General features: G+C 41.8%; 1 protein-coding gene and 1 long non-coding RNA gene across 6 annotated transcripts in view; both read right to left on the bottom strand.

Annotated features, from left to right (window-relative positions):
* Positions 1–215: 215 nt before the first annotated feature.
* LOC113924217 lies at positions 216–18161 on the bottom strand. The gene is made up of 3 exons (XR_003520585.1): positions 17996–18161; positions 839–963; positions 216–273 (listed from the first exon to the last, which is right to left on the bottom strand). It is a non-coding gene; the product is annotated as an uncharacterized LOC113924217 (long non-coding RNA).
* A 2199-nt stretch (positions 18162–20360) lies between these two features.
* WDFY3 (WD repeat and FYVE domain containing 3) overlaps positions 20361–24006 on the bottom strand; it is a 266868-nt gene continuing 263222 nt past the window's right edge. For all 5 annotated transcript variants that reach the window (XM_027599902.2, XM_027599904.2, XM_027599903.2 and 2 more), the window contains one exon: positions 20361–23769. In XM_027599902.2, the coding sequence (XP_027455703.1) occupies positions 23646–23769 (124 nt within the window). In that variant the 3' untranslated portion in view covers positions 20361–23645. The remainder of the gene's footprint in view (positions 23770–24006) is intronic.

Genomic DNA, 24006 nt, shown 5'->3' on the forward strand with positions numbered 1-24006 from the left:
TAGAGGAGCTGATTCGTAATCCTTCGTGTCCTTTCTTCTTCCTATCTATCTGCTCCTCTTCTGTTGCCCAGATCCAGTGCAGAGTGACAGCCTGGTAGAACTGACCGAAAAGGTAATCACATTTGGCCACTTACGATTTAGGTGGCGTTAACATTAAGAGTTCCTTGAATGGTAGACAGCCTGTCCGTTGGCTTCAGCGGACCTACGGCATTTCCCAGACATCCAGCACGGGGCTTTGTCCTGGCACCAAGAACAAGAACTGTAGTTCTCCGCCTAGTCACAGAGATAGAGACAGAGGTGAATGCCCTATGAGGTAGATGCCGATTGAGGCAGTGACAAATGTGTAAAGCAGAAGGGGAAATGGGAGACCAGCATTCTGGCCTCCACAGAGGATCTGTCTGCCCTACAGACAGCTCTCTCCACCCGGAAACTTTAAAAAGTTTAAAAGTCACTCCTTAAGGAGGGGCTCTATTTGGGAATCTGTGTTGTGGCTGCAAATAAAAAGCAGGTCTAGACAAATGAACCCAAATCAGAAACCTGTCCTACCTTAATCCCATTGTCTTTCTTTTCCCGTGCCAACAGGGAGAACTTTCTTGAATCGTTAGATAACATCGAGAGTCATTTAGTAAGGGTTGATGAATGGAACGGTATTTGATAATGGCAAGTGAGTTTCTAAAAGGAGCTGAGAAAATACAGCCTGGTTCTCTAATGTGTACAAGGGACATGGTGGGTAGAGCAAAAGCCTTGTGGCCCAGGTAGAGAAAATCATTGAGGGACGGTCCACCCAAAGGTGTCCTCTCAGTGAGAGAATGAAATCTGCAACTGCCGTCAAACCTACAGCACAACGTCCGGTCCCTGGGCGTGAGCTCTCAGAACCCCCCTCCAGTGTGCACCCAGCTTGAGTTCACTGGGTCCAGGTGGTAGTCCATTCAGGAGTGTGTGATGTCAGGCTTGAGACAGGACCTAAAAGAGTGATAAGTTTGAGGACATTTTTGAGTAATCTATTAAGTATAGTTTTGATCAGTTTTAATCTCAAAAGCTTGTGAGGAAAAGGAACCCAAAGGCTTCAGCCGGTACGGCTAAGACAGATAACAACTGAATCATCAGCAATTCTGTTTGTTTTTTCTTTTTCAACAGCTTTACGTATAACAGATCCAGGTTACACACTGTAACCCTGTGCAGGCATCACCACCTCCGGGTTGACAACGATTTCCATCACTCCACAAAGTTCCCTGGTGCCCATTTGCACTTAATCCCCACTCCAACCCCCAGGCTTCAGCAACTGCTGCTCTGCTTTCTGTCTCTAGAAGTGTGCTTTTTCTGGACATCTATAAAAGGAATCCTACAATATATAGTGTTTTGCATCTGGCGTAATATTTTTGCCTGTATCAGTACCTCATTCCTCTTTAGGAATACCATACTGTACTGACCTACTTACCAGTTGATTGGCATTTGGGTTATTTCCAATTTGGTGTTCTTATGAAAAATGTTGCTGTGAATATTTGTGGACATGGCTTTGTGTGTTTGTGTCTCCATTTCTGTCAGACTTCTAAAGGTGGAATTGTAGGGTCATACGATATTTATGTTTTAACGTTTAAAGAGATGGCCAAACTGTCCAAAGTGGACGAGCAACCTTACAGTCCTGCCTGCAGTGTACACAAGTCCCCATTTCTCTACATCCTCACCAAAACCCAGCATGTCTGTTTTGGTTTTTTTAAGAGAGAAGAAGAGAGCGAGGGAGTGAGCAGGCACACGTCGGGGAGGGGCAGAGGGAGAGAGTGAATCTTAAGCAGGCTCCACGCCCCTCGCAGAGCCTGACGTGGGGCTCAATGATGTGGGGCCCTGCATGGGTCTGGATTCCAGACCCTGAGATCATGACCTGAGCTGAAATCAAGATCAGAAGCTTAACCGACTGAACCACCCAGTCGCCCTGGCATGTCCGTCTTTTTAATGATAGCCATTTTAGCTGCGATATAGAGGTATCTCAAGGTAGTTTTAGTTGGATTTCCCTATGGCCAGCGGTGCTGAGCATTTTTTCATGTGCTTATTTGGCATTTGTATATCCTCCTTGATGAATTGTCCATATCTTTGCCCATTTTTACATGGGATAGTTTTTCTTCGTATTGAGTTGTAAGAGATCGCTATATATCCTGGATGCAAAACCCTTATCAGATACACGACTTACAATTATTTTCTCCCAGGCTGTGTTTTTTTGTCTTTTTGGTTTCTTTCTTTCTTTTTTTATTCTTAAGACTTTTTTTAAAAAGCAGTTTAAAGTTCACAGTAAAATTGAGGGGAAGGTATGGACATTTCCCATAAATCCTTTGCACCCCCCTCCCCTCATCTGTCACCACATTCATAGCCTCCCTATGATTTACATCTCCAACCAGAGTCATGCATGTGTTACAGCTGATAAACTTGCACTGACCCAGTCATAATCACCCAAGTACATAGTTTACATTAGGGTTCATTTTTGGTGTTGTACATTATTTGGATTTGGAAAAAAGTATGATGCTATGTACCCATCACTGTGGTATTATAAAGAGTATTTTCACTGCCCTAAAAACTTCTTTGCTTCCCCTGTTCATTCCTCCCCATACCCATAACCCCCAATCTTTTCGGGAATCATAGTTTTGCCTTTCCCAGAATGTCCTACAGCTGGAATACAGTTGGAATCACACAGTATGTAGCCTTTTCAGATGGGCTTCTTTCCCTTAGTAATATGCATTTAAGCTTCCTCCATGGCTTTTCATGCCTTGATAGTTCATTTCTTCTTAGTGCCAAATGATATTCCATCGTCTGGATGTACCACAGTTTAACCATTCACCAACTGAAGGATATCTTGCTTGCTTCCAAGTCTTGGCAATTATGAAGAAAGCTGCTGTAAACATCAGTGTGCTATAAACATCAGGTTTTGGGGTGGACATCATTTTTCATCTCCCTTGGATAAATACCAGGAATTGTAGTTTCTGGATCAGATGGTAGAAGTATGTTCAATTTTGTAAGAAACTGCTCGGCTGTCTTACAACATGACTATACCATTTTGCATTCTTAACCAGCAGTGAATGAGAATTCCTATTGTTCAACACCCATGCCAGCATTTGGTTTTGTTGATGTTCTGGAGTTTAGGCATTCTAGTAGGTATGTATAGTGTTTTAACTTACATTTCCCTAATGATGTGTGTTGTGGATCATCCTTTTCTTTTAAGACAAGAAGTTTATTTAAACAACAAGACAACAAGACTTGAAGGGAAAATTATCTAGGATTCATTTAGAGTAATTTATCCCTATTTAAAGACAGATTGCCCTACATGTAACAGCTGCAGACAAAAGAGTTATAACATAACATTGTCCTTGGTTTTATAGGGATCAATGAAAAACATTAAAATTCTCCAACTGAACAAGGTATGTAAGGATTTTTATGTTGTTCTTTTTTTGTTAAACAGTGAGAGCAAAGTAACTTACTGGAATATAAAGACAAGAGCTGACTGAGCATGCCGCGAATGGAGAGAAGGGGTATTTTCACCGAACCAGTATTTTCCCCCATCCCATCTCCATTTGATGTTGATCAAAACATACCATTGGCCATTTTGTTACAAAAATGCAATATGCTTGTGCACATACAGTTACTTTATAATAAAGGAATGGGGAAGGAAAAAATGAAAGAATAGAGAAAACTCAGTTGTAGTGGCCAGGATGTGGTGGGGCCAAACTGCAGTTTTCTACCTGAGAATGTCATCTTGGTCCGGAGGAGCAGAGTTCTGCAGGACAAAAGTAGAGGTTTCCCTTCTCAGGGGACACCTCCCGTCTGCTGCTGGAACACATCCACCGTCTCTGCATGCTCCTCCCACTGTGCGGTGTGTCTGTTTCACTGGCTCAGGGAATTGGAATCTGAGTTGCCTCATTGACAAACCCTTTCCAAGTAGCAGCAACCCAACTTGCTTCAGACATCAGCAGGTTTCTGATTCTGTATGAGAAATGAGCATAGTGCTGTTTTCAGCCGCTGAAATCAATCTGGAAGATGAAAAATCCCTGGGCTCTTTGTTGGCCACGGTGAGTCCCAGAGTCTCCTCAGCTGCCACTTCACAGAGAGGTACCGGGTCCACACCCAGCGAGCACACGAGCGGCCGCCGGAGCATCTCCTCACAGGCTGTCATCCAACTCTCTTCCTGGTGAGACGCCTGGGAAGGTTTTTGGCCCGTTTTTAAATGGGCTTGTTTTCTTTTCTTTTCTTTTCTTTTTTTTTTAAAGATTTTTATTTATTTGAGAGAGAGAGGGAGAACATGAGCAGAGGGAGAGGGAGAAGCCGACTCCCCCGCTGAGCAGGGAGCCCGATGTTGGGCTCGATCCCAGGACCCCAAGATCATGACCTGAGCCGAAGGCAGTCGCTTAACTGACTGAGCCACCCAGGCACCCGGGTTGTTTTCTTACTGTTAAGAGTTCTTGTATATTTTGGATGACAGTGCTTTATCATGTGTCTTTTGCCAATATTTTCTACCAGTCTGTGGCATGTCTTATTCTCTTGACATTATCTTTTGCAGGACAGAAATTTTATTTTTTAAAGATTTACTATTTAAAGGTGTGTGTGCAGGGGAGGGGAAGGGGAGAGGGGCAGAGGGAGAGAGAAACTTCAACAGGCTCCCTGGTGAGCCCGACCGGGGGCTTGATCTTAGGATCGTGAGATCACGACCTGAGACCTGAGCTGAAACCAAGTCAGTCACTCAACTGTGCCACCCAGGCACCCCCCTCACCAGAAATTTTAATTTTAGTTAAGTCCAGCTTATCAATTCCTTCTTTCATGAATTGGGCCTTTTGATGTAGTAACTATGATGTAACAACAACTTAGATGTAATCATTGCCATACCCAAGGTTATCTAGGTTTTCTATGTTATATTCTAGTCTCATAGTTTTGCACTTTACATTTAGGTTTATGAGCCATTTTGAGGTAATTTTTGTAAAAGGTGTAACATTTGTCTCTACATTCTTTTTTTTTTTTGTATGTGGATGTCCAGTTATTCCACCATCCTTTGTTATCTTTGCTCCATTGTATGGCCTTTGCTCCTTTGTCAAAATCAGTTGTGACTATAAATGTGTTTCTACTTCTGAGCTCTGTGTCCCATTCCATTGATCTGTAGGTTTATTTTTTGCCACTACCACACTGTCTTGGTTATGGTGGCTACAAGTCTTACTAACAGCTTACTATAGGTAAGCTTATGACTTATTATATGTAAGTCTTCAAGTTGGGTAGTGTCAGTCTTCCAACTTTGTTCTCCTATAATACTGTTAACTGTTCTGGTTCTTTTGCCTCTCTATGTAAATTTTAGAATCAGTTTATTGATATCCACAAAACAGTTTTCTGGGATTTTAACTGGGATTGCATTGAGTCTATAGATCAATTTGGGAAGAACTGATATTTTGACAATATTGAGTCTTCCTATCCATGAACATGGAATATCTCTCCACTTAGTTTTTGATTTTGTTCATCAGAATTTTGTAGTTTTCCTCACAGAGATCTTGTACATACTTTGTTAGATTTATACCTAAATATTTCATTTTGGGGGATGCTCATAAATATAGCATTGTGGTTTTAATTTCAAGTTCTACTTGTTCATTGTATATAGGAAAATTATTGGCTTGGGTATATTATCCTTATATCCTGCAACCTTTTTATACTTGCTTAGGTTTTTTCTTCAATTTCTTTTGACTTTCTACATATGATCATGTCATCTGACAACAAAGACAGTTTTATGCCTTTTCAGACTGTATATTTTTATTTCTTTTTCTTATTGCATAAGCTGGAACTTCCAGTATGATTTGAAAAGGAGTGGTGAGTGGGGACATCCTTGCCTTGTAACTGATCTTAGTGGTAAAGCTCTGAGTTTCTCACCATTGGGTATGATATTAATTGTAGGGTTTTTATAGATAGTCTTTATCAAACTGAGGATGTTCCCCTCTATTCCTAGTTTATTGGGAGTTTTACCACAAATGTGCATTGGATTTTGTAAAGTTCTATTTTTGCACCTATTGATATTATTGTATGAATTTCATTTTTAGCCTACTGATGTGATGACTTACATTAATTTTCAAATGCTTAGCCAGTCTCATGTTGCATACTTGGGATAAGTCCCACTTGGTTATGGTGTATAATTCTTTTTGTACATTGTTGGATTTGATTTGCTAATTTTTTTTGAGAATTCTTGCATCTAATATTCATGACAGATAATGGCCTATAGTCTTCTTGTAATGTCTTTGTCTGGTTTTGGTATTAGGGTAATCCTGGCCTCCTACAATGAGTTAGAAAGTATCTGCATCTAATCTCCAAAAAAGATTGTAGAGAACAGATAGAATTTGTTTCTTAAATGTTTGGTAGAATTCACCAGTGAACCCATCTAAGCCTGGTGCTTTCTGTTTTGGAAGGATATTAATTATTAACTCAATTTCTTGAATAGATACAGGCCTATTCAGACAATTTGGCAATTTGCTTTTGCAAATTGTCTTTCATGGAATTGGTCCATTTCATCTAGGTTATCAAATTTGTGGACATAGAGTTGTTAATAGTGTTCCTTTATTATTTTAATTTCCATAGGATTTGTAGTGATGTCTTCTCTTTCTTTTCCAATATTAGTAATCTGTATCCTCCCTCCTTCTTTCTCCCTTTTTGTAAATAGCCTGGCTGAGGCTTACTGATTTTATTGATCTTTCCAAAGAACCAGCTTTTGGTTTCACTGATTTTCTGTATTGATTTTGTTTTTCAATTACACTGACTTCTGATCTACATTTTATTATTTCTTTTCTCCTTTTGCTTATTTTGGATTTAATTTGCTCTTCTTTTTCTATTTTCTTAAGCTGGAAATTAGGTAATTGATATTTGGTATTTTTCCCAGTATATGCATTCAATGGTATACATTTCCTTTTTTCTTTTTTTAAAGATTTTATTTATTTTAATTTGTTTGAGAGAGAGAGAATGAGAGATAGAGAGCATGAGAGGGAAGAGGTTCAGAGGGAGAAGCAGACTCCCTGCTCAGCAGGGAGCCCGATGTGGGACTCGATCCCCGGACTCCAGGATCATGACCTGAGCCGAAGGCAGTCGCTTAACCAACTGAGCCACCCAGGTGCCCCTCTATACATTTCCTTCTAAGAACTGCTTTCACTGCATCTCACAAATTTTGGTAAGTTGTGTTTTCATTTTCATTTAGCTCAAAATATCTTTAAATTTCTCTTGAGATTTCTTCTTTGGCTAGTATGATCTCCATGTATTTTGGGATTTTCCTGCTAATGATTTCTAATTTAGTTCCTTAGCGGCCTGAGAGCAGACATTGTATGATTTCTAGCCTTTTAAAATTATTAAGATGTATTTTATGACCCAAAATGTGGTCTGTCTTGGTGAATGTTCCATGTGAGCTTGAGAAGCATGTGTGTTCTGCTGTGGTTGGGTGAAATAATCTATAGGTGTCAATTATATCCAGTTGATTGATGGGGTTGAGTTCAACTATATCCTAGCTGATTTTCTGCCTGCTAGATCTGTTCATTTCTGATAGTGTCATGTTGAAGTCTTCAACTCTGATAGAATTTCGAGGAGAAACAGATGAATGCACTACCAGTTTTTGCCTCACATAGTTTGACACTCAGTTGTTAGGTGCATGGCTTGATTTTTATTTTCTTAATGGTGCTTTTGAAGTTTGATGCCTTTTAATTTTGAATATATTCTGTTGATCACTTTTGCCTGTTGAGGATACTGTGGGCAGTGTCAAGGTCAGCCAGGAGTATGTAGGTCACTGAGACCTTCTCCAGGTCTCCACTGTGCATGGGCATAGCCTCATCCAAGAATATGCTTGACTCAACCACACAATTCCAGGCTTATGGGGCCATTAGCTCACCCCACTCACTCTGCTGAGATTGCCATTTCCACTGACAGCTTTACTGGGTTCAGGTTTCATCCACTGTTTCAAATCTAGTGAGTCCTCTTGGACTGCTGGGGTCCTCATAGTTCTGTCACGCTCTGACCAAATCTCCATGTCAACTAAGCTGGCAGGGGAACGGGAGTAGCCTGGGGGAAGAACTGCAAAGACTTGCACTGTGCAGCACTTGTTCAAGCATAGATGCCTCTCAGATTGTTGTAGATCGTTCTCTGATTTCCAGAGTAGTGAAATAATCAATTTTGTCCAGCTTTATAGACCCTTTCTGGTCTGGGGAGAAGCTATACCAGTCTCTCCCTCAGCCATAGCTAGAAATCTCACATTGGCAATTCTATTTTAAAGCAAGAAGAGATGAGAGAGGTCTTGATTCAAATATGGCACCCTCAGCTGAGAAATAGTGACCAAGTGTACACACTAATATTAAAATAATAATAATAAATAAATACCTAAAGAACTTCTTATAAATTCTAAATGACAGCCTTCAGATACACCCTCCTGTCCTCAAAAGAATTTCCAGGTTACCTGGGGAGACATTGTTGAAGGTGCTGTGAATGTGGTCTCTACAGGAAGGGCCCCTCACCTGGCTGGATCTAGGGAGGGAAGGATGAGGAGAGGAGGCAGGAAAAACCCAAAGAGGAACAGAGACTCTGGTGCATTCAGAGGCTGCTGGGGCAGTCTGTCACCTACTTTCTTAACAGATACCTACTTGAAGGTATTTGGAAAGTCGCTTGTCTTGGAAAGAGACATTCTAATGAGGGCCTGCACGTGACAAGGAGGGGGAGTGCCGGTTGGTTGGTACTGTTCCCTGAGAGTAAAAACCGACTGGATACACTGCTGGAGGGTATGTAAAATGGAACAATGGTTTTGGAAAACAGTTTGGCAGTTCCTCAAAATGTTAAATGTAGAGGGCGCCTGGGTGGCTCTGTCGTTGAGCGTCTGCCTTCGGCTTGGGCCGTGGTCCCGGGGTCCTGGGATCAAGTCCCACGTGGGGCTCCCTGCTCAGCAGGAAGCCTGCTCCTCCCTCTCCCACTCCCCCTGCTTGTGTTCCTGCTCTCACTGTGTCTCTGTCAAATAAATAAATAAAATCTTTAAAAACAAATAAAATAAAACACTGAAGTTTAAAAAAAAATGTTAAATGTAGAGTTATCATATGATCCTGCAATTCTACCCAAGAGAAGTCAAGTGCCCATCCACACAAAAACCTGTACATAAATGTTTACAGCAGTGTTATTCACAAATAGTGAAAAAGTGGAAGCAACATCAAGTAGTAAATGAGTAAAGTGTAATATATCCATGCAGTGGGCTAAGGCTCAGCAATAAGAAGGAACGAAGTTCTAATCCATGCTACGATATGGATGAATCTCAAACACGTATTAATGGAAATAAGACAGTTACTAAAGACCACATATTGCTTGCCTCCATTATAGAAAATGTCAGAATAGGCAAATCTGTAGACAGGAAGTAATTAGTGGTTGCTAGGGGTTGGGGACAGGGAGGATGGGAAGTGACTGTTCATGGTATGAGGTTTCTTTTGGGGTAATATGCTCTAAAATCACATTGTGGTGATAGTTGCACAACTCTGTAAACATACTAAAACCTACTGAGTCGTACACTGTAAATTGATGAATTTTATAGTATGTTAGTTATAGTTCAATAAAATGGTTTAAAAATCTGATTTAGGAATCTGTAATGATGGGATCTGCAGGGGAGGCTATTCTGGGCCTTGGGAGGATCAGGGAAGGGCTGCCAGCTGGTTCCATGATGGGACCCCCACAATGGGTCCCACTTCTGTGAATTGTCTGATAGGCAGCAGAGGGGCGGGGCCTGTGCTGGAATATTTAAACCTCCCCAGTAGGTGGGACTAGAAGGAGGCCGGCTTTCTTCTCTGGTGTTGCTGCAAAGACCCTAAGGCTTCTACCCTGGGTGGGCAGGCAGCCAGCTCTCCCCATAGGGAGAGGGTGCCTTGCTCAAAGGTGCCCTCAAAAGCTGAGGAAATTTGAATGTTTAAGATCAAACCCCAGTGAGTTTGAAACACAAATACCTGGGCATATGGTCTATGAAAGCTCAAATTCAACACATGAAAGAGGATTTAAGCCTTCCCCCAAAGCAAATTACACTAAGGTGGAAGATCCATGACATTATGCTAGGTGCAATAAGCCAGTCACAGAAGGGCAGAGACTGTAGGATTCCCCTTACGTGAGGTCTCTCCAGAATTCGGACACCTAGAAGTGGAGAGCAGCATGGTGCTTGCCAGGGGCAGGGTGAGGGGAACGGAGAGATGCTGTTCAACAGGCATAAAGCTTCAGTTATGCAGGACGGTCAAGTCTAGGGGTCTGCTGTGCAACGCTGGTCTGATGCTAACAAGATGGGATTGTACACTTCAGCATTTGTCAAGAGGGTAGATGTCAGGTTAAATAGTCTTCCTACAGTAATAAAAACAAAAGCTAAAAATTAGTTATAGATTTCTGGGGCGCCTGGGTGGCTCAGTCGTTAAGCGTCTGCCTTCGGTTCAGGTCATGATCCCAGGGTCCTGGGATGGAGCCCCACATCGGGCTCCCTGCTCCGCGGGAAGCCTGCTTCTCCCTCTCCCTCTCCCCCTGCTTGTGTTCCCTCTCTCGCTGTGTCTCTCTCTGTCAAATAAATAAAATCTTAAAAAAAAAAAATTGGTAAAGTTCTGTCGGTAGGCTGCCTCTAATTCATTCACTCAGCAAATTCACCAAGCAGCCACTCTGCCTGCCAGCTGCAGGTGTGGCCAGTACAGACGCCAATCTCCGCCTCCGTGTAGCCCGCGCTCCCCCGGGGAGACGCTGTAGGACAGACTGCCGGAGATGCTCCAAGGAAGAGCAAAGAGAGAAGGGCGATAATGGAAAAGTTAGGGGCCAGCCAACTGAGATATTGCACGTTGGTCAGAAAAGCCTCCCTTGGAAGGTGACGCTTGAAGACTTGAAGCGGGTGAGGGAGGAAGAAGGGCACAGCGGGGTTAGGATCCTCATGGGCAGCGGTGGGGGGTGGGCACGCAGGCAGGGCCCAGCGCGTGAGGGGGCTCCTGCCCGGATTCGAGCAGGGGGGATGCACAGGCCCACTGCTGCTCCTCAGTTGGGAATCACAGAGGCAGGCAAAGGCGGAAGCAGCCAGGCCTCAAGCTAACGGTGGGAATGGTGTTAGGGAGAATTCACGCATGCTGCCTCTCAGCAAGTTTAAGCCTGGGCAGGAGTGCCCACATTTCAGAGGGGCCGGAGGAAAATCGTGATGTAATGCCTCTATAGAACCCAGGCAGGCAGGCAAGTGGGAGAATACTTGCCGAAGACCAAAACCCAGCCCAGAGGGAAACCAATCCAGAAAATGTTCTGGTAAGGCTTTGTATTATATATAACTTAGAAAAATATGAATTCAATTCATATCAAAGATGAGATGACAAAATAACAGAGTGATACGTACGAAGACTGCAGAGCTAAGAAAACAAATGCCAAGAGGGTGTCATTCTTACTGCATTAGAAACAGTGAGAAGTAGAACAGACTTGCTGAAAATTGAGTTACAGATACCTACATGAAGGCAAGCCTTTTGTTTATGGCTAGAAAGTTCTTGAAGAGGGCAGTCATGTCATTTTTCTATTATCCTCAAGGCCCAGTGGCAGAGGTACCAGCAGGAACACAAAAACTACCTTTGGAGAAGGCAAAACACATCCACGTGGGTGGACCCAAATTTGAGCCAGACACATACTTGAAAGCATTGCTTTGATCCTGTTTCTTCCTTTTGGCAGAATCAGCCTGCAGAGCCCGACTGTGATGATCCTTAACTTTACGAAGACTCCTTAGGTTGACTTTTGCTCTAGGGTTTGTTTCTATAGGTTGACTTTTGCTCTAGGGTTTGTTTCTAATGACGTTGCAAAAGAGTAGCTCCCTTTTGTGAATAGAAATAGCACTTGGGGGAGGGGCGCCTGGGTGACTCAGTCTGTTAAGTGAATGCCTTCGGCTCAGGTCATGATCTCAGGGTCCTGGGATCGAGTCCTGCGTCAGGCTCCCTGCTCAGCGGGGAATCTGTTTTCTCCCTTTCCCTCTGCTCCTTCTCCCCACACCCCCAGCTCATTCTCTCTCTCAAATAAATAAAATCTTAAAAAAAAAAAAAAGAAATAGCACTTAGGGGTATAGCTTTGGTTTGAAATTTGAAGTAGTGCTTGAGGGCAAGTTAATAAATAAGTTGTTTGTCTTTAAATAACTGTCAGCTTGCCCCTTTCCTGAGTAGAGCAGGAAGTGTGACAGCTGAAGGCCAAGGCTGAAGTTCTAGTGTTTTATTTTCTCAATAAAGTAAGGCATGATTATGCATGGATGTTACTGAAAAAAAATCCTAAGTACATTTTCACTGCAGTCACCATAAACAAACGAAAAAGGAAAATGCAAACTGGGAACTGTTAGTAAAGAGCGTGGGCCTGGATGTCAGAGCTGAGGGCTGGAACAGAGAAGGAAACCCAGCCCCAGCAAACCCCTCTCTGAATCCCTTTCCTTTCACGTTACCTGAGGGGCTGGGTAGGTGATTTCTCAGGCCTCTTCCCACACCTAATGTTCTGGGTGCTGTGCATCTAACTGAAGATTAACCACCTGCCAGTGGCTTTATTTAGGCTTTTAGAAATGTTTTAGTGCATTCCTTTGATGTTCCTATTTCCACACTGACACAATATATTGAGAACATACATGTCTCAGGCACATGTCCCATATCTATGTCACCTGATTTAATTCTTATAACTCTGGGGGCAGGTATCATAATACAAAACTTACAGGTGAGGTGAGGAAACTCAAATGCAGAAAGAGAGCCCAATTTCACAGTAAGTAGTAGGGTGGGAACTGAACCCCCAGACCGACTCTCTGCCACCATGCTCCTCACCAGTGTATTACACTTGGTAGAACTGTACCTAGCATGAAAATATTACTTTTTTCTTTTTTTCTGACAGAGAGAGAGAGTGCAAGCACGAGCAGGGGGAACAGCAGAGGGAGAGGGAGAAGCAGGCTCCCCACTGAGCATGGAGCCTGACTTGGGACTCCATTCCAGGACCCCGGGATCATGACCTGAGCTGAAGGCAGACGCTTAACCGACTGAGCAACCCAGGCGCCCCTGAAAACATTACTTAAGGTTTTTTACTTGATCAAAATGTGAAAGTCTTGACTAAAAGAACTGACTAACAAAAGGACTAATTAGAGTTCTTTCCAACTTTCTTCTTGTGATTGAGTTCTAGTTGGAAAGAACTCAAATACATAGAGGCTAAAGAGCATCCTACTAAAGAACGAATGGGTCAACCAGGAAATTAAGAATTAAAAAAATTCATGGAAACAAATGAAAATGAAAACACAACTATTCAAAATCTTTGGGATGCAGCAAAGGCAGTCCTAAGAGGAAAGTATATGGCAATACAAGCCTTTCTCAAGAAACGAGAAAAGTCTCAAATACACAACCTAACCTTACACCTAAAGGAGCTGGAGAAAGAACAAATAAAGCCTAAACCCAGAAGAAGAGAAATAATAAAGATCAGAGCAGAAATCAATGAACTAGAAACCAAAAGAACAGTAGAACAGATCAACGAAACTAGGAGCTGGTTCTTTGAAAGAATTAATAAGATTGATGAACCCCTGGCCAGACTTATCAAAAAGAAAAGAGAAATGACCCAAATCAACAAAATCATGAATGAAAGAGGAGAGATCACAACCAACACCAAAGAAATACAAACAATTATAAGAACATATTATGAGCAACTATATACCAGCAAATTAGATAACCTGGAAGAAATGGATGCATTCCTAGAGATGTATCAACTACCAAAACTGAACCAGGAAGAAATAGAAAACCTGAACAAACCTATAACCACTAAGGAAATGGAAGCAGTCATCAAAAATCTCCCAACAAACAAGAGCCCAGGGCTAGATGGCTTCCCAGGGGAATTCTACCAAACATTTAAGGAAGAATTAATACCTATTCTTCTGAAACTGTTCCAAAAAATAGAAATGGAAGGAAAACTTCCAAACTCGTTTTATGAGGCCACCATTATCTTGATCCCAAAACCAGACAAAGACCCCATCAAAAAGAATTACAGACCAATATCCTTGATGCCCATGGATGCAAAAATTCTCACCAAAATACTAGCCAATAGGCTCCAACAGTACATTAAAAGGATTATTCACCACGACCAAGTGGGATTTATCCCTGGGCTGCAAGGTTGGTTCAACATCTGCAAATCAATCAATGTGATACAATACATTAATAAAAGAAAGAACAAGAACCATATGATCCTCTCAATAGATGCAGAAAAAGCATTTGACAAGGTATAGCATCCTTTCTTGATTAAAACTCTTCAGAATATAGGGATAGAGGGTACATACCTCAATATCATAAAAGCCATCTACGAAAAACCCACAGTGAGTATCATTCTCAATGGAGAAAAACTGAGAGCTTTCCCTGTAAGATCAGGAACACGGCAGGGATGTCCACTATCACCACTGTTATTCAACATAGTATTAGAAGTCCTAGCCACAGCAATCAGACAACAGAAAGAAATAAAAGGCATCCGAATGGGCAAAGAAGAAGTCAAACTCTCACTCTTTGCAGATGATATGATACTTTATGTGGAAAACCCAAAAGACTCCACCCCAAAACTGCTAGAACTCATACAGGAATTCAGTAAAGTGGCAGGATATAAAATCAATGCACAGAAATCAGTGGCATTCCTATACACCAACAACAAGACAGAAGAAAGAGAAATTAAGGAGTGATCCCATTTACAATTGCACCCAAAACCAAAAGATACCTAGGAATAAATGTAACCAAAGAGGCAAAGGATCTGTACTCAGAAAACTATAAAATACTCATGAAAGAAATTGAGGAAGACACAAAGAAATGGAAAAACGTTCCATGCTCATGGATTGGAAGAACAAATATTGTGAAGATGTCTATGCTACCTAGAGCATTCTACACATTCAATGCAATTCCCATCAAAATACCATCAAGTTTTTTTAAAGAAATGGAAGAAATAATCCTAAAATTTATATGGAACCAGAAAAGACCCCAAATAGCCAGAGGAATGTTGAAAAAGAAAAGCAAAGCTGGTGGCATCACAATTCCGGACTTCCAGCTCTATTACAAAGCTGTCATCATCAAGACAGTATGGTACTGGCACAAAAACAGACACAGAGATGAATGGAACAGAATAGAGAGCCCAGAAATGGACCCTCAAGTCTATTGTCAACTAATCTTCGACAAAGCAGGAAAGAATGTCCAATGGAAAAAAGACAATCTCTTCAACAAATGGTGTTGGGAAAATTGGACAGCCACATGCAGAAAAATGAAACTGGACCATTTCCTTACACCACACATAAAAATAGACTCAAAATGGTTGAAAGACATCAATGTGAGACAGGAGTCCATCAAAATCCTAGAGGAGAACACAGGCAGCAACCTCTTCGACCTCAGCCACAGCAACTTCTTCCTAGAAACATCGCCAAAGGCAAGGGAAGCAAGGGCAAAAATGAACTATTGGGACTTCATCAGGATAAAAAGCTTTTGCACAGCAGAAGAAACAGTCAACAGAACCAAAAGACAACTGACAGAATGGGAGAAGATATTTGCAAATGACATATCAGATAAAGGGCTAGTTCCAAAATCTATAAAGAACTTATCAAACGCAACACCCAAAGAACAAATGATCCAATCAAGAAATGGGCAGACAAAGAAGACATCCAAATGGCCAACAGACACATGAAAAAGTGCTCAACATTGCTCGGCATCAGGGAAATCCAAATCAAAACCTCAATGAGATACCACCTCACACCAGTCAGAATGGCTAAAATTAACAAGTCAGGAAATAACAGATATTGGCGGGGATGCGGAGAAAGGGGAACCGTCCTACACTGTTGGTGGGAATGCAAGCTGGTGCAGCCACTCTGGAAAACAGTATGGAGGTTCCTCGAACAGTTGAAAATAGAGCTACCCTACGATCCAGCAATTGCACTACTGGCTATTTACCCCAAAGATACAAATGTAGGGATCCGAAGGGGTACGTGCACCCTGATGTTTATAGCAGCAATGTCCACAATAGCCAAACTATGGAAAGAGCCAAGATGTCCATCGACAGATGAATGGATAAAGAAGATGTGGTATATATACACAATGGAATAATATGCAGCCATCAAAACGAATGAGATCTTGCCATTTGCAACGACGTGGATGGAACTGGAGGGTATTATGCTAAGCGAAATAAGTCAGAGAAAGACATGTATCATATGATCTCACTGATATGAGGAATTCTTAGTCTCAGGAAACAAACTGAGGGTTGCTGGAGTGGTGGGGTGTGGGAGGGATGGGGTGGCTGGGTGATGGACATTGGGGAGGGTATGTGCTATGGTGAGTGCTGTGAATTGTGTGAGACTGTTGAATCGCAGACCTGTACCTCTGAAACAAATAAATACATTATATGTTAAAAAAAAAAAGATAGCAGGAAGGGAAAAATGAAGGGGGGACATCGGAGGGGGAGACAAACCATGAGAGACTAAGGACTTTGAGAAACAAACTGAGGGTTCTAGAGGGGAGGGGGGTTAGGGGATGGGTTAGCCTGGTGATGGGAATTAAAGAGGGCACATGCTGAATGGAGCACTGGGTGTTATGTGCGAACAATGAATCATGGAACACTACATCAAAAACTAATGATGTAATGTATGGTGATTAACATAACATAATAAAAAAAAAAGACATTAGAAACTCCAATGCCTCAGAGATGCATTCTTGGTCTTTGTGTCGCTTTGAGCTGGGGAGGTGGTGGTATTCCAATGGCTGGGTGTGGCCGCCAACAGCGCGGCCTGGTCTTGCACTTGGCAGGTTTCAGTGGGAGCCCAGTCGGAAGCCCCAGGCCTATGATGAGGAACACTGTTCCCAAATGAGATTGCACGCAACATGCTTCTTAACAATTTGGGTTCCTTGGACCAATGCTTCTGAAAGTCTGGTTCACAGAGCCCTGGGAGTTCCGAGTGCCTTTTTTTTTTTTTAATGTTTTTTATTTATTTATTCATGAGAGTCAGAGAGAGAGAGGCAGAGGCAGAGGGAGAAGCAGGCTCCCCGCCCAGCAAGGAACCCGATGCGGGGCTCAATCCCAGGACCCCGGGATCATGACCTGAGCCGAAGGCTGAGTGCCTTTTGTGGAATGTGCAATATTAGACTATTTTCATAATATACTACAAATGTTACTTACACTGATATTTGTACTGAACTAAGGTGCGGAAGCAATGGTGGGTAAAACTGCTGGAATCTACACACACATCAAGCCAGGGGCACCAAACTGCTGGTTAGGATCACAATATTCTTTATCTCAAGCACGTGCTAAAAAAAAAAAGTGCTATTTCACTTAAATGTGTCTTTAGAGAAGCAGTAAAAATTGCTACTTTTATTATATCTTGAAATGTAAGTTGTGTGACACAAACTGAGAAGTACCCATAAGGCACCCCCATCCTGGAGCACAATGTTGGTCTGGAAGAAAAGCACCGCAGTAATTGAATTGTGAGCTGAACTAGCTGCTCGCCTTACCGCACACCAGGTTTATTTAAAAGAACTGACAAATTGTGGTTCTTGGGCAGAGATATTCTTGAACTTAACAAAGTAAGCCCGTTGCTTCAAAAACAGCGAACTATTTATTGCCAATGATAAAATTTTAGGTTTTAAGCCAAAATTCTACTAGAAAACGCGTCTCCATCACTCTTTGGCTTAGAATTTCCCAAGGCTGTTGGTGATACTTCAAAGTTATGTATGATTATTAAAATATTGATTTTGTAGTGATATATGTCAACACGTGGACGATCTCTACACACATCAGTTGGAGCAGTGATGTAGTTGACTACTACATCGGTGACCCAATATTGTCTAAATGACCAGTGCACACTATAAATTATGCAAAGGTAAATGCTGGATTCACCATGCAAGACAGACCAAAAGTTCACCGATGTGGTTCCAGATGCCATACAGTAATCAAACTTTAAGAAACAAACAATTATCTTTAAAAAAACAATAATCTGGATAGGCTATTAATATATCCCCCCCTTCCAACCACATACCTGTGTGAGGCTGGATTTTCCTCATATGCTTCGACCAAAATGAAGTATCCCAAGATGGAATGTAGAAGCAGATAGGAGAATCCACCTGTGTTCAATTAAGCCAGACATTAAAGACATTTGCAAAATTGTAGAACAATTCCACTCTTCACTAATTTTTTTTTTTTTTGGCTTGGAAGGTTTTTCCCCATAGAAATATATAATTGATGTTAATATATAATAGTTTTATCATTGTTATTTTAAAATGAATTAACATATATATATATTTTAAGGATTTTTATTTATTTATTTAACACAGAGAGAGAGAGAGAGAGAGAGAGAGAGAGAGAGAGAGAGAGAGAGAGAGAGCGAGCGCACAAGTAGGCAGAGGGGCAGACAGAGGGAGAGGGAGAAGCAGGCTCTCCGCTGAGCAGGGAGCCCGATGCGGGGCTCGATCCCAGGACCCCGGGACCATGACCCAAGCCGAAGGCAGCCCCTCAATCGACTGAGCCACCCAGGCGCCCCAACATACATTTTTAAAATCTGTTTTTGGTGCGCCTGGGTGGCTCGGTTGGTTAAGCGACTGCCTTCGGCTCAGGTCATGATCCTGGAGTCCTGGGATCGAGTCCCGCATCGGGCTCCCTGCTCAGCGGGGAGTCTGCTTCTCCCTCTGACCCTCCCCCCATCTCATGCTCTCTCTCATTCTCTCAAATAAATTTAAAAAATCTTTAAAAAATTAAAATCTGTTTTGATTTCTAATACAATGACTATTGATAGATACAAACCACATAACAGAAGTTTGGGGGTCCTCAATAGTTTTTAAGGACCAAAAGGTCCTAAAACCAAGAAGTCAAGGAAGTGCGATCTTAACCCCTCCCTGCTCCCCCAGCAGCCACGGACACAGGAAAACCTGACGCAGGGCGCTGCTTCAACAGGGGCTTCTCAAGTTCACAAGTGGCGAGCGGCTGCAGCCTAGGGCTCCCAACTCGTATTTCAGGGCTCTCCAAAACACCATGCTGGCTCCCAGCGTGGGAGCTCAGCTTGCTGCCATTCTAGCAAAAGTCAGAAGGAACAGTAAATAAAAAAGAGCTTTGCAATTTGTGAGGAAAATAATAGCAGTAAGGAGACAAAGTCAATGCTAGACCACTTCTGCTGGCCTGCCTCTTCTCCGATGCTCCAAAGGGGCTAAAATGAGGGGTGCACGTGTCATTTTATTGGAGAGAAGTAAATTGCAGAAAAGGGACTTAGTGATCATTTGCATGTTTCTCCTTTAAATCCTGAATTTCGGGGCGCCTGGGTGGCTCAGTCGTTAAGTGTCTGCCTTTGGCTCCGGTCATGATGATCCCAGGGTCCTGGGATCGAGCCCCGCATTGGGCTCCCTGCTCAGCGGGGAGCCTGCTTCTCCCTCTCCCACTCCCCCTGCTTGTGTTCCCTCTCTCACTATATCTCTGTCAAATAAATAAAATCTTAAAAAAAAAAAAAAATCCTGAATTTCAGCAATGGCCATCCTTGAATACAACGCTTCTTGAGGTCATTAGAACCTGGAGTAGTACTACACTGAAGAAATGGGAACTATCCTGTTTTCTCTCTTACCATTGGCTGTTGTTGAAGAAATGGCTGTTCGTTCTTGGCATTCCTCTATCTTTGCCTCTAAAGGGAGTTGCACTGAAGTGGGATTTGTAATAAGCACAATATCCTCAAATTTGGGACTCTGCCATTCAAGCTTACATGGAACTGGGATTTTGTTAGTATCTTTAGAAAGAGGAAAATTAGAGTTGCTAAAGCACCTTAAATAAATTTAAAAGTGTTTTCTATACTCAGAAGGCAGTTTTAAAACTAAATAAGCTAGTAACAATAAGAATGGATTTGTGAGTTCTTAACTCTCAGCCTGAAGACTGAAATGGAAAGACTAGCTTATGACAGTAGGTGCCGTGCTTCCAGAAAAAGGGCAGGATACCAAAATATTCCTGATGTGAAGATGGTAAGGGTGGGAGATAGACGATTTACTGTTGCTTACTTTTCACAATGTGATGGAGACATAATGAGGCTCAGTGAAAAAGAACCAAAACCACATGATGCAGACTTTGTCCATGGGTCCATTTGAGCTTGCAGATGCGTCTCCCGAAGTCAACTGTCTCTCCCTGCGGCCGTCCGCACACACACTCCTCCGCCCCAGGAAGCCAGCACAACTGGGAAGCTCAATGCAGAAAGCTTTAAAGATGGACCAAACTAGGGCTTGAACCAGACCCTAACAGCCAACATTTCTGTAAGCAGGAGCTTCTGAAAGAGATATTCACAACTCGAAACGAACTACACAAAGTTTAGGGAAGTATCCGCCTTCTGTTTTGTTTTGTTTCTCCTTCCCTGAATAAACTAACTTAAAAACAACTTTTATTCTTTGGGTGGTAAATAGTAGGTATTTATTTGAAATGAAAAAAAAAAAGTACCTGGACTATTGCATTTAATCATGTATTGTAATTGTGTTACTCTACCTTTTTGCATCAGAGACAGATATACAATGAACATTCAGTTATCACAGATTGCACACTAGATAGTAATTCTTCAGGCCTTTTACATAACCACCAAGGAACAGATATTGGATTCTGCAGTATAGTACAAACGTCCACAATCAATCCAGTCTTAGCCAGGTCTTCAATTTACTTCTGTTGCTGTACAAATAATTGGCCATTACTAGGGCTTACAAGTTAATAACAGGACAAAAAAATATACATTGCACTGACACAAAAAGTCAGCTGTGTTAATAGTCATGCAACAAGTAACCAAACTTGCTGAAATTAAAAATACTTTCTAAAAACAGTTTTAATGGCATAAATATTTTATACACAGTTCATTTACCAAAACAAAATGTATTTAAATGATACAAAGCAAAAAATAAGTTTCTACCAACTTTATACATAAGAAAGTGCAAAATAACTTATCTAGAGTGTTTTGCTATTATCCAGACGGACGGCTGCTATGGGCAGCTATTTTCCTCTTCCGAAGCATGACATTACGGTTCCACGCTACACACAAATGTTAGAATAGATGGATGGATGAACAAATGAACTACACAGATCAGGCAGGAGCCCTGTGAGGTACTCTCAGAGAAGGAATACAGACCACACGAAGGCGGGTGTACATGCTGAGAACAGATGTTGGTAAACAAATGTACGTGAAACACACAAAGACATCCAGAGGAACAATTAGTTCATGTATGTGAGTGTACTTGCATGTGTGAGTGATTTGTGATTTCTGCATCAGAAAGCAAAAAGAAAAGAAACCCCACTGAATAAAACAGTTGCCCACGGCACCAGCTGCCAGAGGAAATACTATCATGAGGGTTTTGGTTTCCACCTTCTATTATGGAAGTTGTGTCGGAAAGTTTAAAAGTGTTCATCCCATATAACTTCGCATTACATAGAGGAATAACCTTTAAGTAACTACATACACACATTCATATTTTCAAGTCTTTAAAGAACACCTCTGCCATTGGGTCTGGGGTAAAAACATGGTTCATAGACACAAGGAGGACGCTTCTTTTAAAAAGTGTAGAATAACACTGCTACAACTCATCTGTAGGGCCAGACAGGGGCAAAGCCCACGATTCTATGACAGCACAATTCCTGCCGCTGTTGAACATCCAGCATTATTAGAACTGAAGTAAGATGGTGGGGGAGGGAGGAGTGTGGGGAGCACTTCAGACACAGGAAGGAAAACAGAACACAACTTTTCTTCAAGTTAAAGTATTAATGCCAATAATCCTTTTATTAACAAGTGTATGTGAACTTTTAGAAATGGAAGTGTACTAATCAATTTTGATATGTAATCATAAATAGACTGTAGGCTCAAACCTAGGTAAATAAAGGGTTAAATTTAGTAAGCATAAGGCACTAAAGCAGCCTTTGTATTTTCTCTTGGAGACCTAGTTATCAGGAAGAACAAATTTGTTCTTAAGCTGGTTTCAGCCCATTAGGTACAAGATTACTATTGTACCAATGCCTATTTTTGAATGCATGTGCATATATGTGCATTTTAGTGCATAAGTGTGCCTGTCACCAGGGCCTAAAGATGAAAAGTTGGGAAAGCCAAAGCCACTGTCCTTTGTACGATATACCTCCATGAGGGTGTGAAGGCCTGTCCTTCCTTGCTTGGGCCATAAATAATTCTACATTTTTTCAAATCACAGGGCTTTTAGAATTGTTCATAATATTATCACTAAATATCTGAAAATGTTAAAATCTAGATTAATTGTTTCATTTGTTTTTTATATATATGTATATGTATATATATATATATATATATGTACATAACACACATTTTAAAAAATCCCACCACCAAAGCCTTTTTTCTGTAAACTAAACCTCTCTCTTAAGCCCCAACCAGCTTTAGTCTCCCTGGATTTGTGTGTTCTGTATCCAACTAGTAGAACAAATTAAATAACTAAATATTAAAATACTGTAATTATATTCATAGCAAAAACAAAAAAATAGACATTGATACAGTATAAATCTCACTGTTTTCAGGTAGATGGCATTAAATGGTAAAGGTTAATTATAAGCAGTTCTGACATGATCCAGTTTTACAACAAGGTTTATATGTTAATTCTGTACACTTTTTTCATTTTTTACCCTTTTTTGAAAATAAGCTAACGTAGAACATTAGTGTCACCAAAGACACATCCTTATTATGTTCTATGCAAGAGAAGCTAATGTGGGTTACATGCAAATATATTTCCATTAGTTGAGGCAGGGCTGGCTCCTGCATCGCATCATCAATCACCTGACCACCCCCGAGCAGTGCTCAGAAGGGGACGCTATGACCACACGGCAGTCCAGACTGGAGTTTACAAGGGGCCTTAGGGCACTGGAACAACACTGAGGTGGTGCGTAGCCAGGTGCAAGATGCCCAGATATTTCCAGGGTAGCTTATGGCAGGACTCTCAGTCTCCCACACTGTTTCCTAAAGAAGGTCCGCATCGTTTTGGTTACTAGCCTAGTTTAAGTGGAGATACTGTGGGCAACTTGAAAGAAAGGACATCGGGCACACAGGCTGGGCTGGAAAGCGGGGAGAAAAGACCACAGATAATGTCTTTGAGGATTTAAAAAACATATTTATAATTAATTTGTGAGAGATGTCAGACAAACCGTAAGTAGTTCACTGAGTTAGTGGTTTAGACTGAAGTCTCATGTTACAGACAGTTAAGTCCTTATTTAGAAAAAAAGGCCTTTATACCTATTTACAATATACACAGTTACTTGCAAAGAAGTCAGATTTACAACCATTTTCTAAAAGCCTTTTTTTGTTGGTGGTGGTTTTTCCAAATAAGGATGAGTCGATCTATAAAAATGAGACGCAAGAAAAGACAGTTAGTAAGTGAGGATTTTCTCTTGGAGACAGCTACTGGTAACAGGGAGAATCGGATACTGGAAAAGTCGCTCCTAGGAACCACCTTCTGTTCTTCTTGTGCCGTTCCCCCGAACAGTGTCCGCCCTACCGCTGCACTCTACACCCGTTTATTCACTGATCCCTTGGAATCCGACGCTTCAGACACGTGGTCTGAAGAGAGGTGTAAACGGAGACTGCTTCGAGATGCCTTCCGAGCTGTGAGCCGTGACTGGGGAATCAGGAAGGGGGGCGTCTACAGACCGTGATGGGCAACCAGCTTGTCGAACCTTCAACAATTCCGAGGCCCGTCCTCCGAACCCCTCTCATGCTGTAGGTTGTAGTAACAGTTCTGACACACGCGCACCGGCGATGAGATTTTCAAGCGTTTGATTTCTGACTGAAACCTACTGCACCTAAAGGAAAGACAAAATCAAGTAGGTACACGTCCTCACCACGTTTGATCACTGGGTCGAGAAACACAAACCTAAAAATTGAACAGAAAGCTGGCGCTATAATGCCCAAGAGCAGAAGTATAATTGCCAGAAGATGCCAAAGACGTACTGGTTTGTGGTGTGTGGCTCACCCAGGACCAAAAAAAAAAAAAAAAAAAAAAAAAACCCACCATATTATTTGTTTTGGTCTATGAAGAA

The sequence above is a fragment of the Zalophus californianus genome, chromosome 2 (genome assembly GCF_009762305.2).
Source record: "Zalophus californianus isolate mZalCal1 chromosome 2, mZalCal1.pri.v2, whole genome shotgun sequence".
NCBI lineage: Eukaryota > Metazoa > Chordata > Mammalia > Carnivora > Otariidae > Zalophus > Zalophus californianus.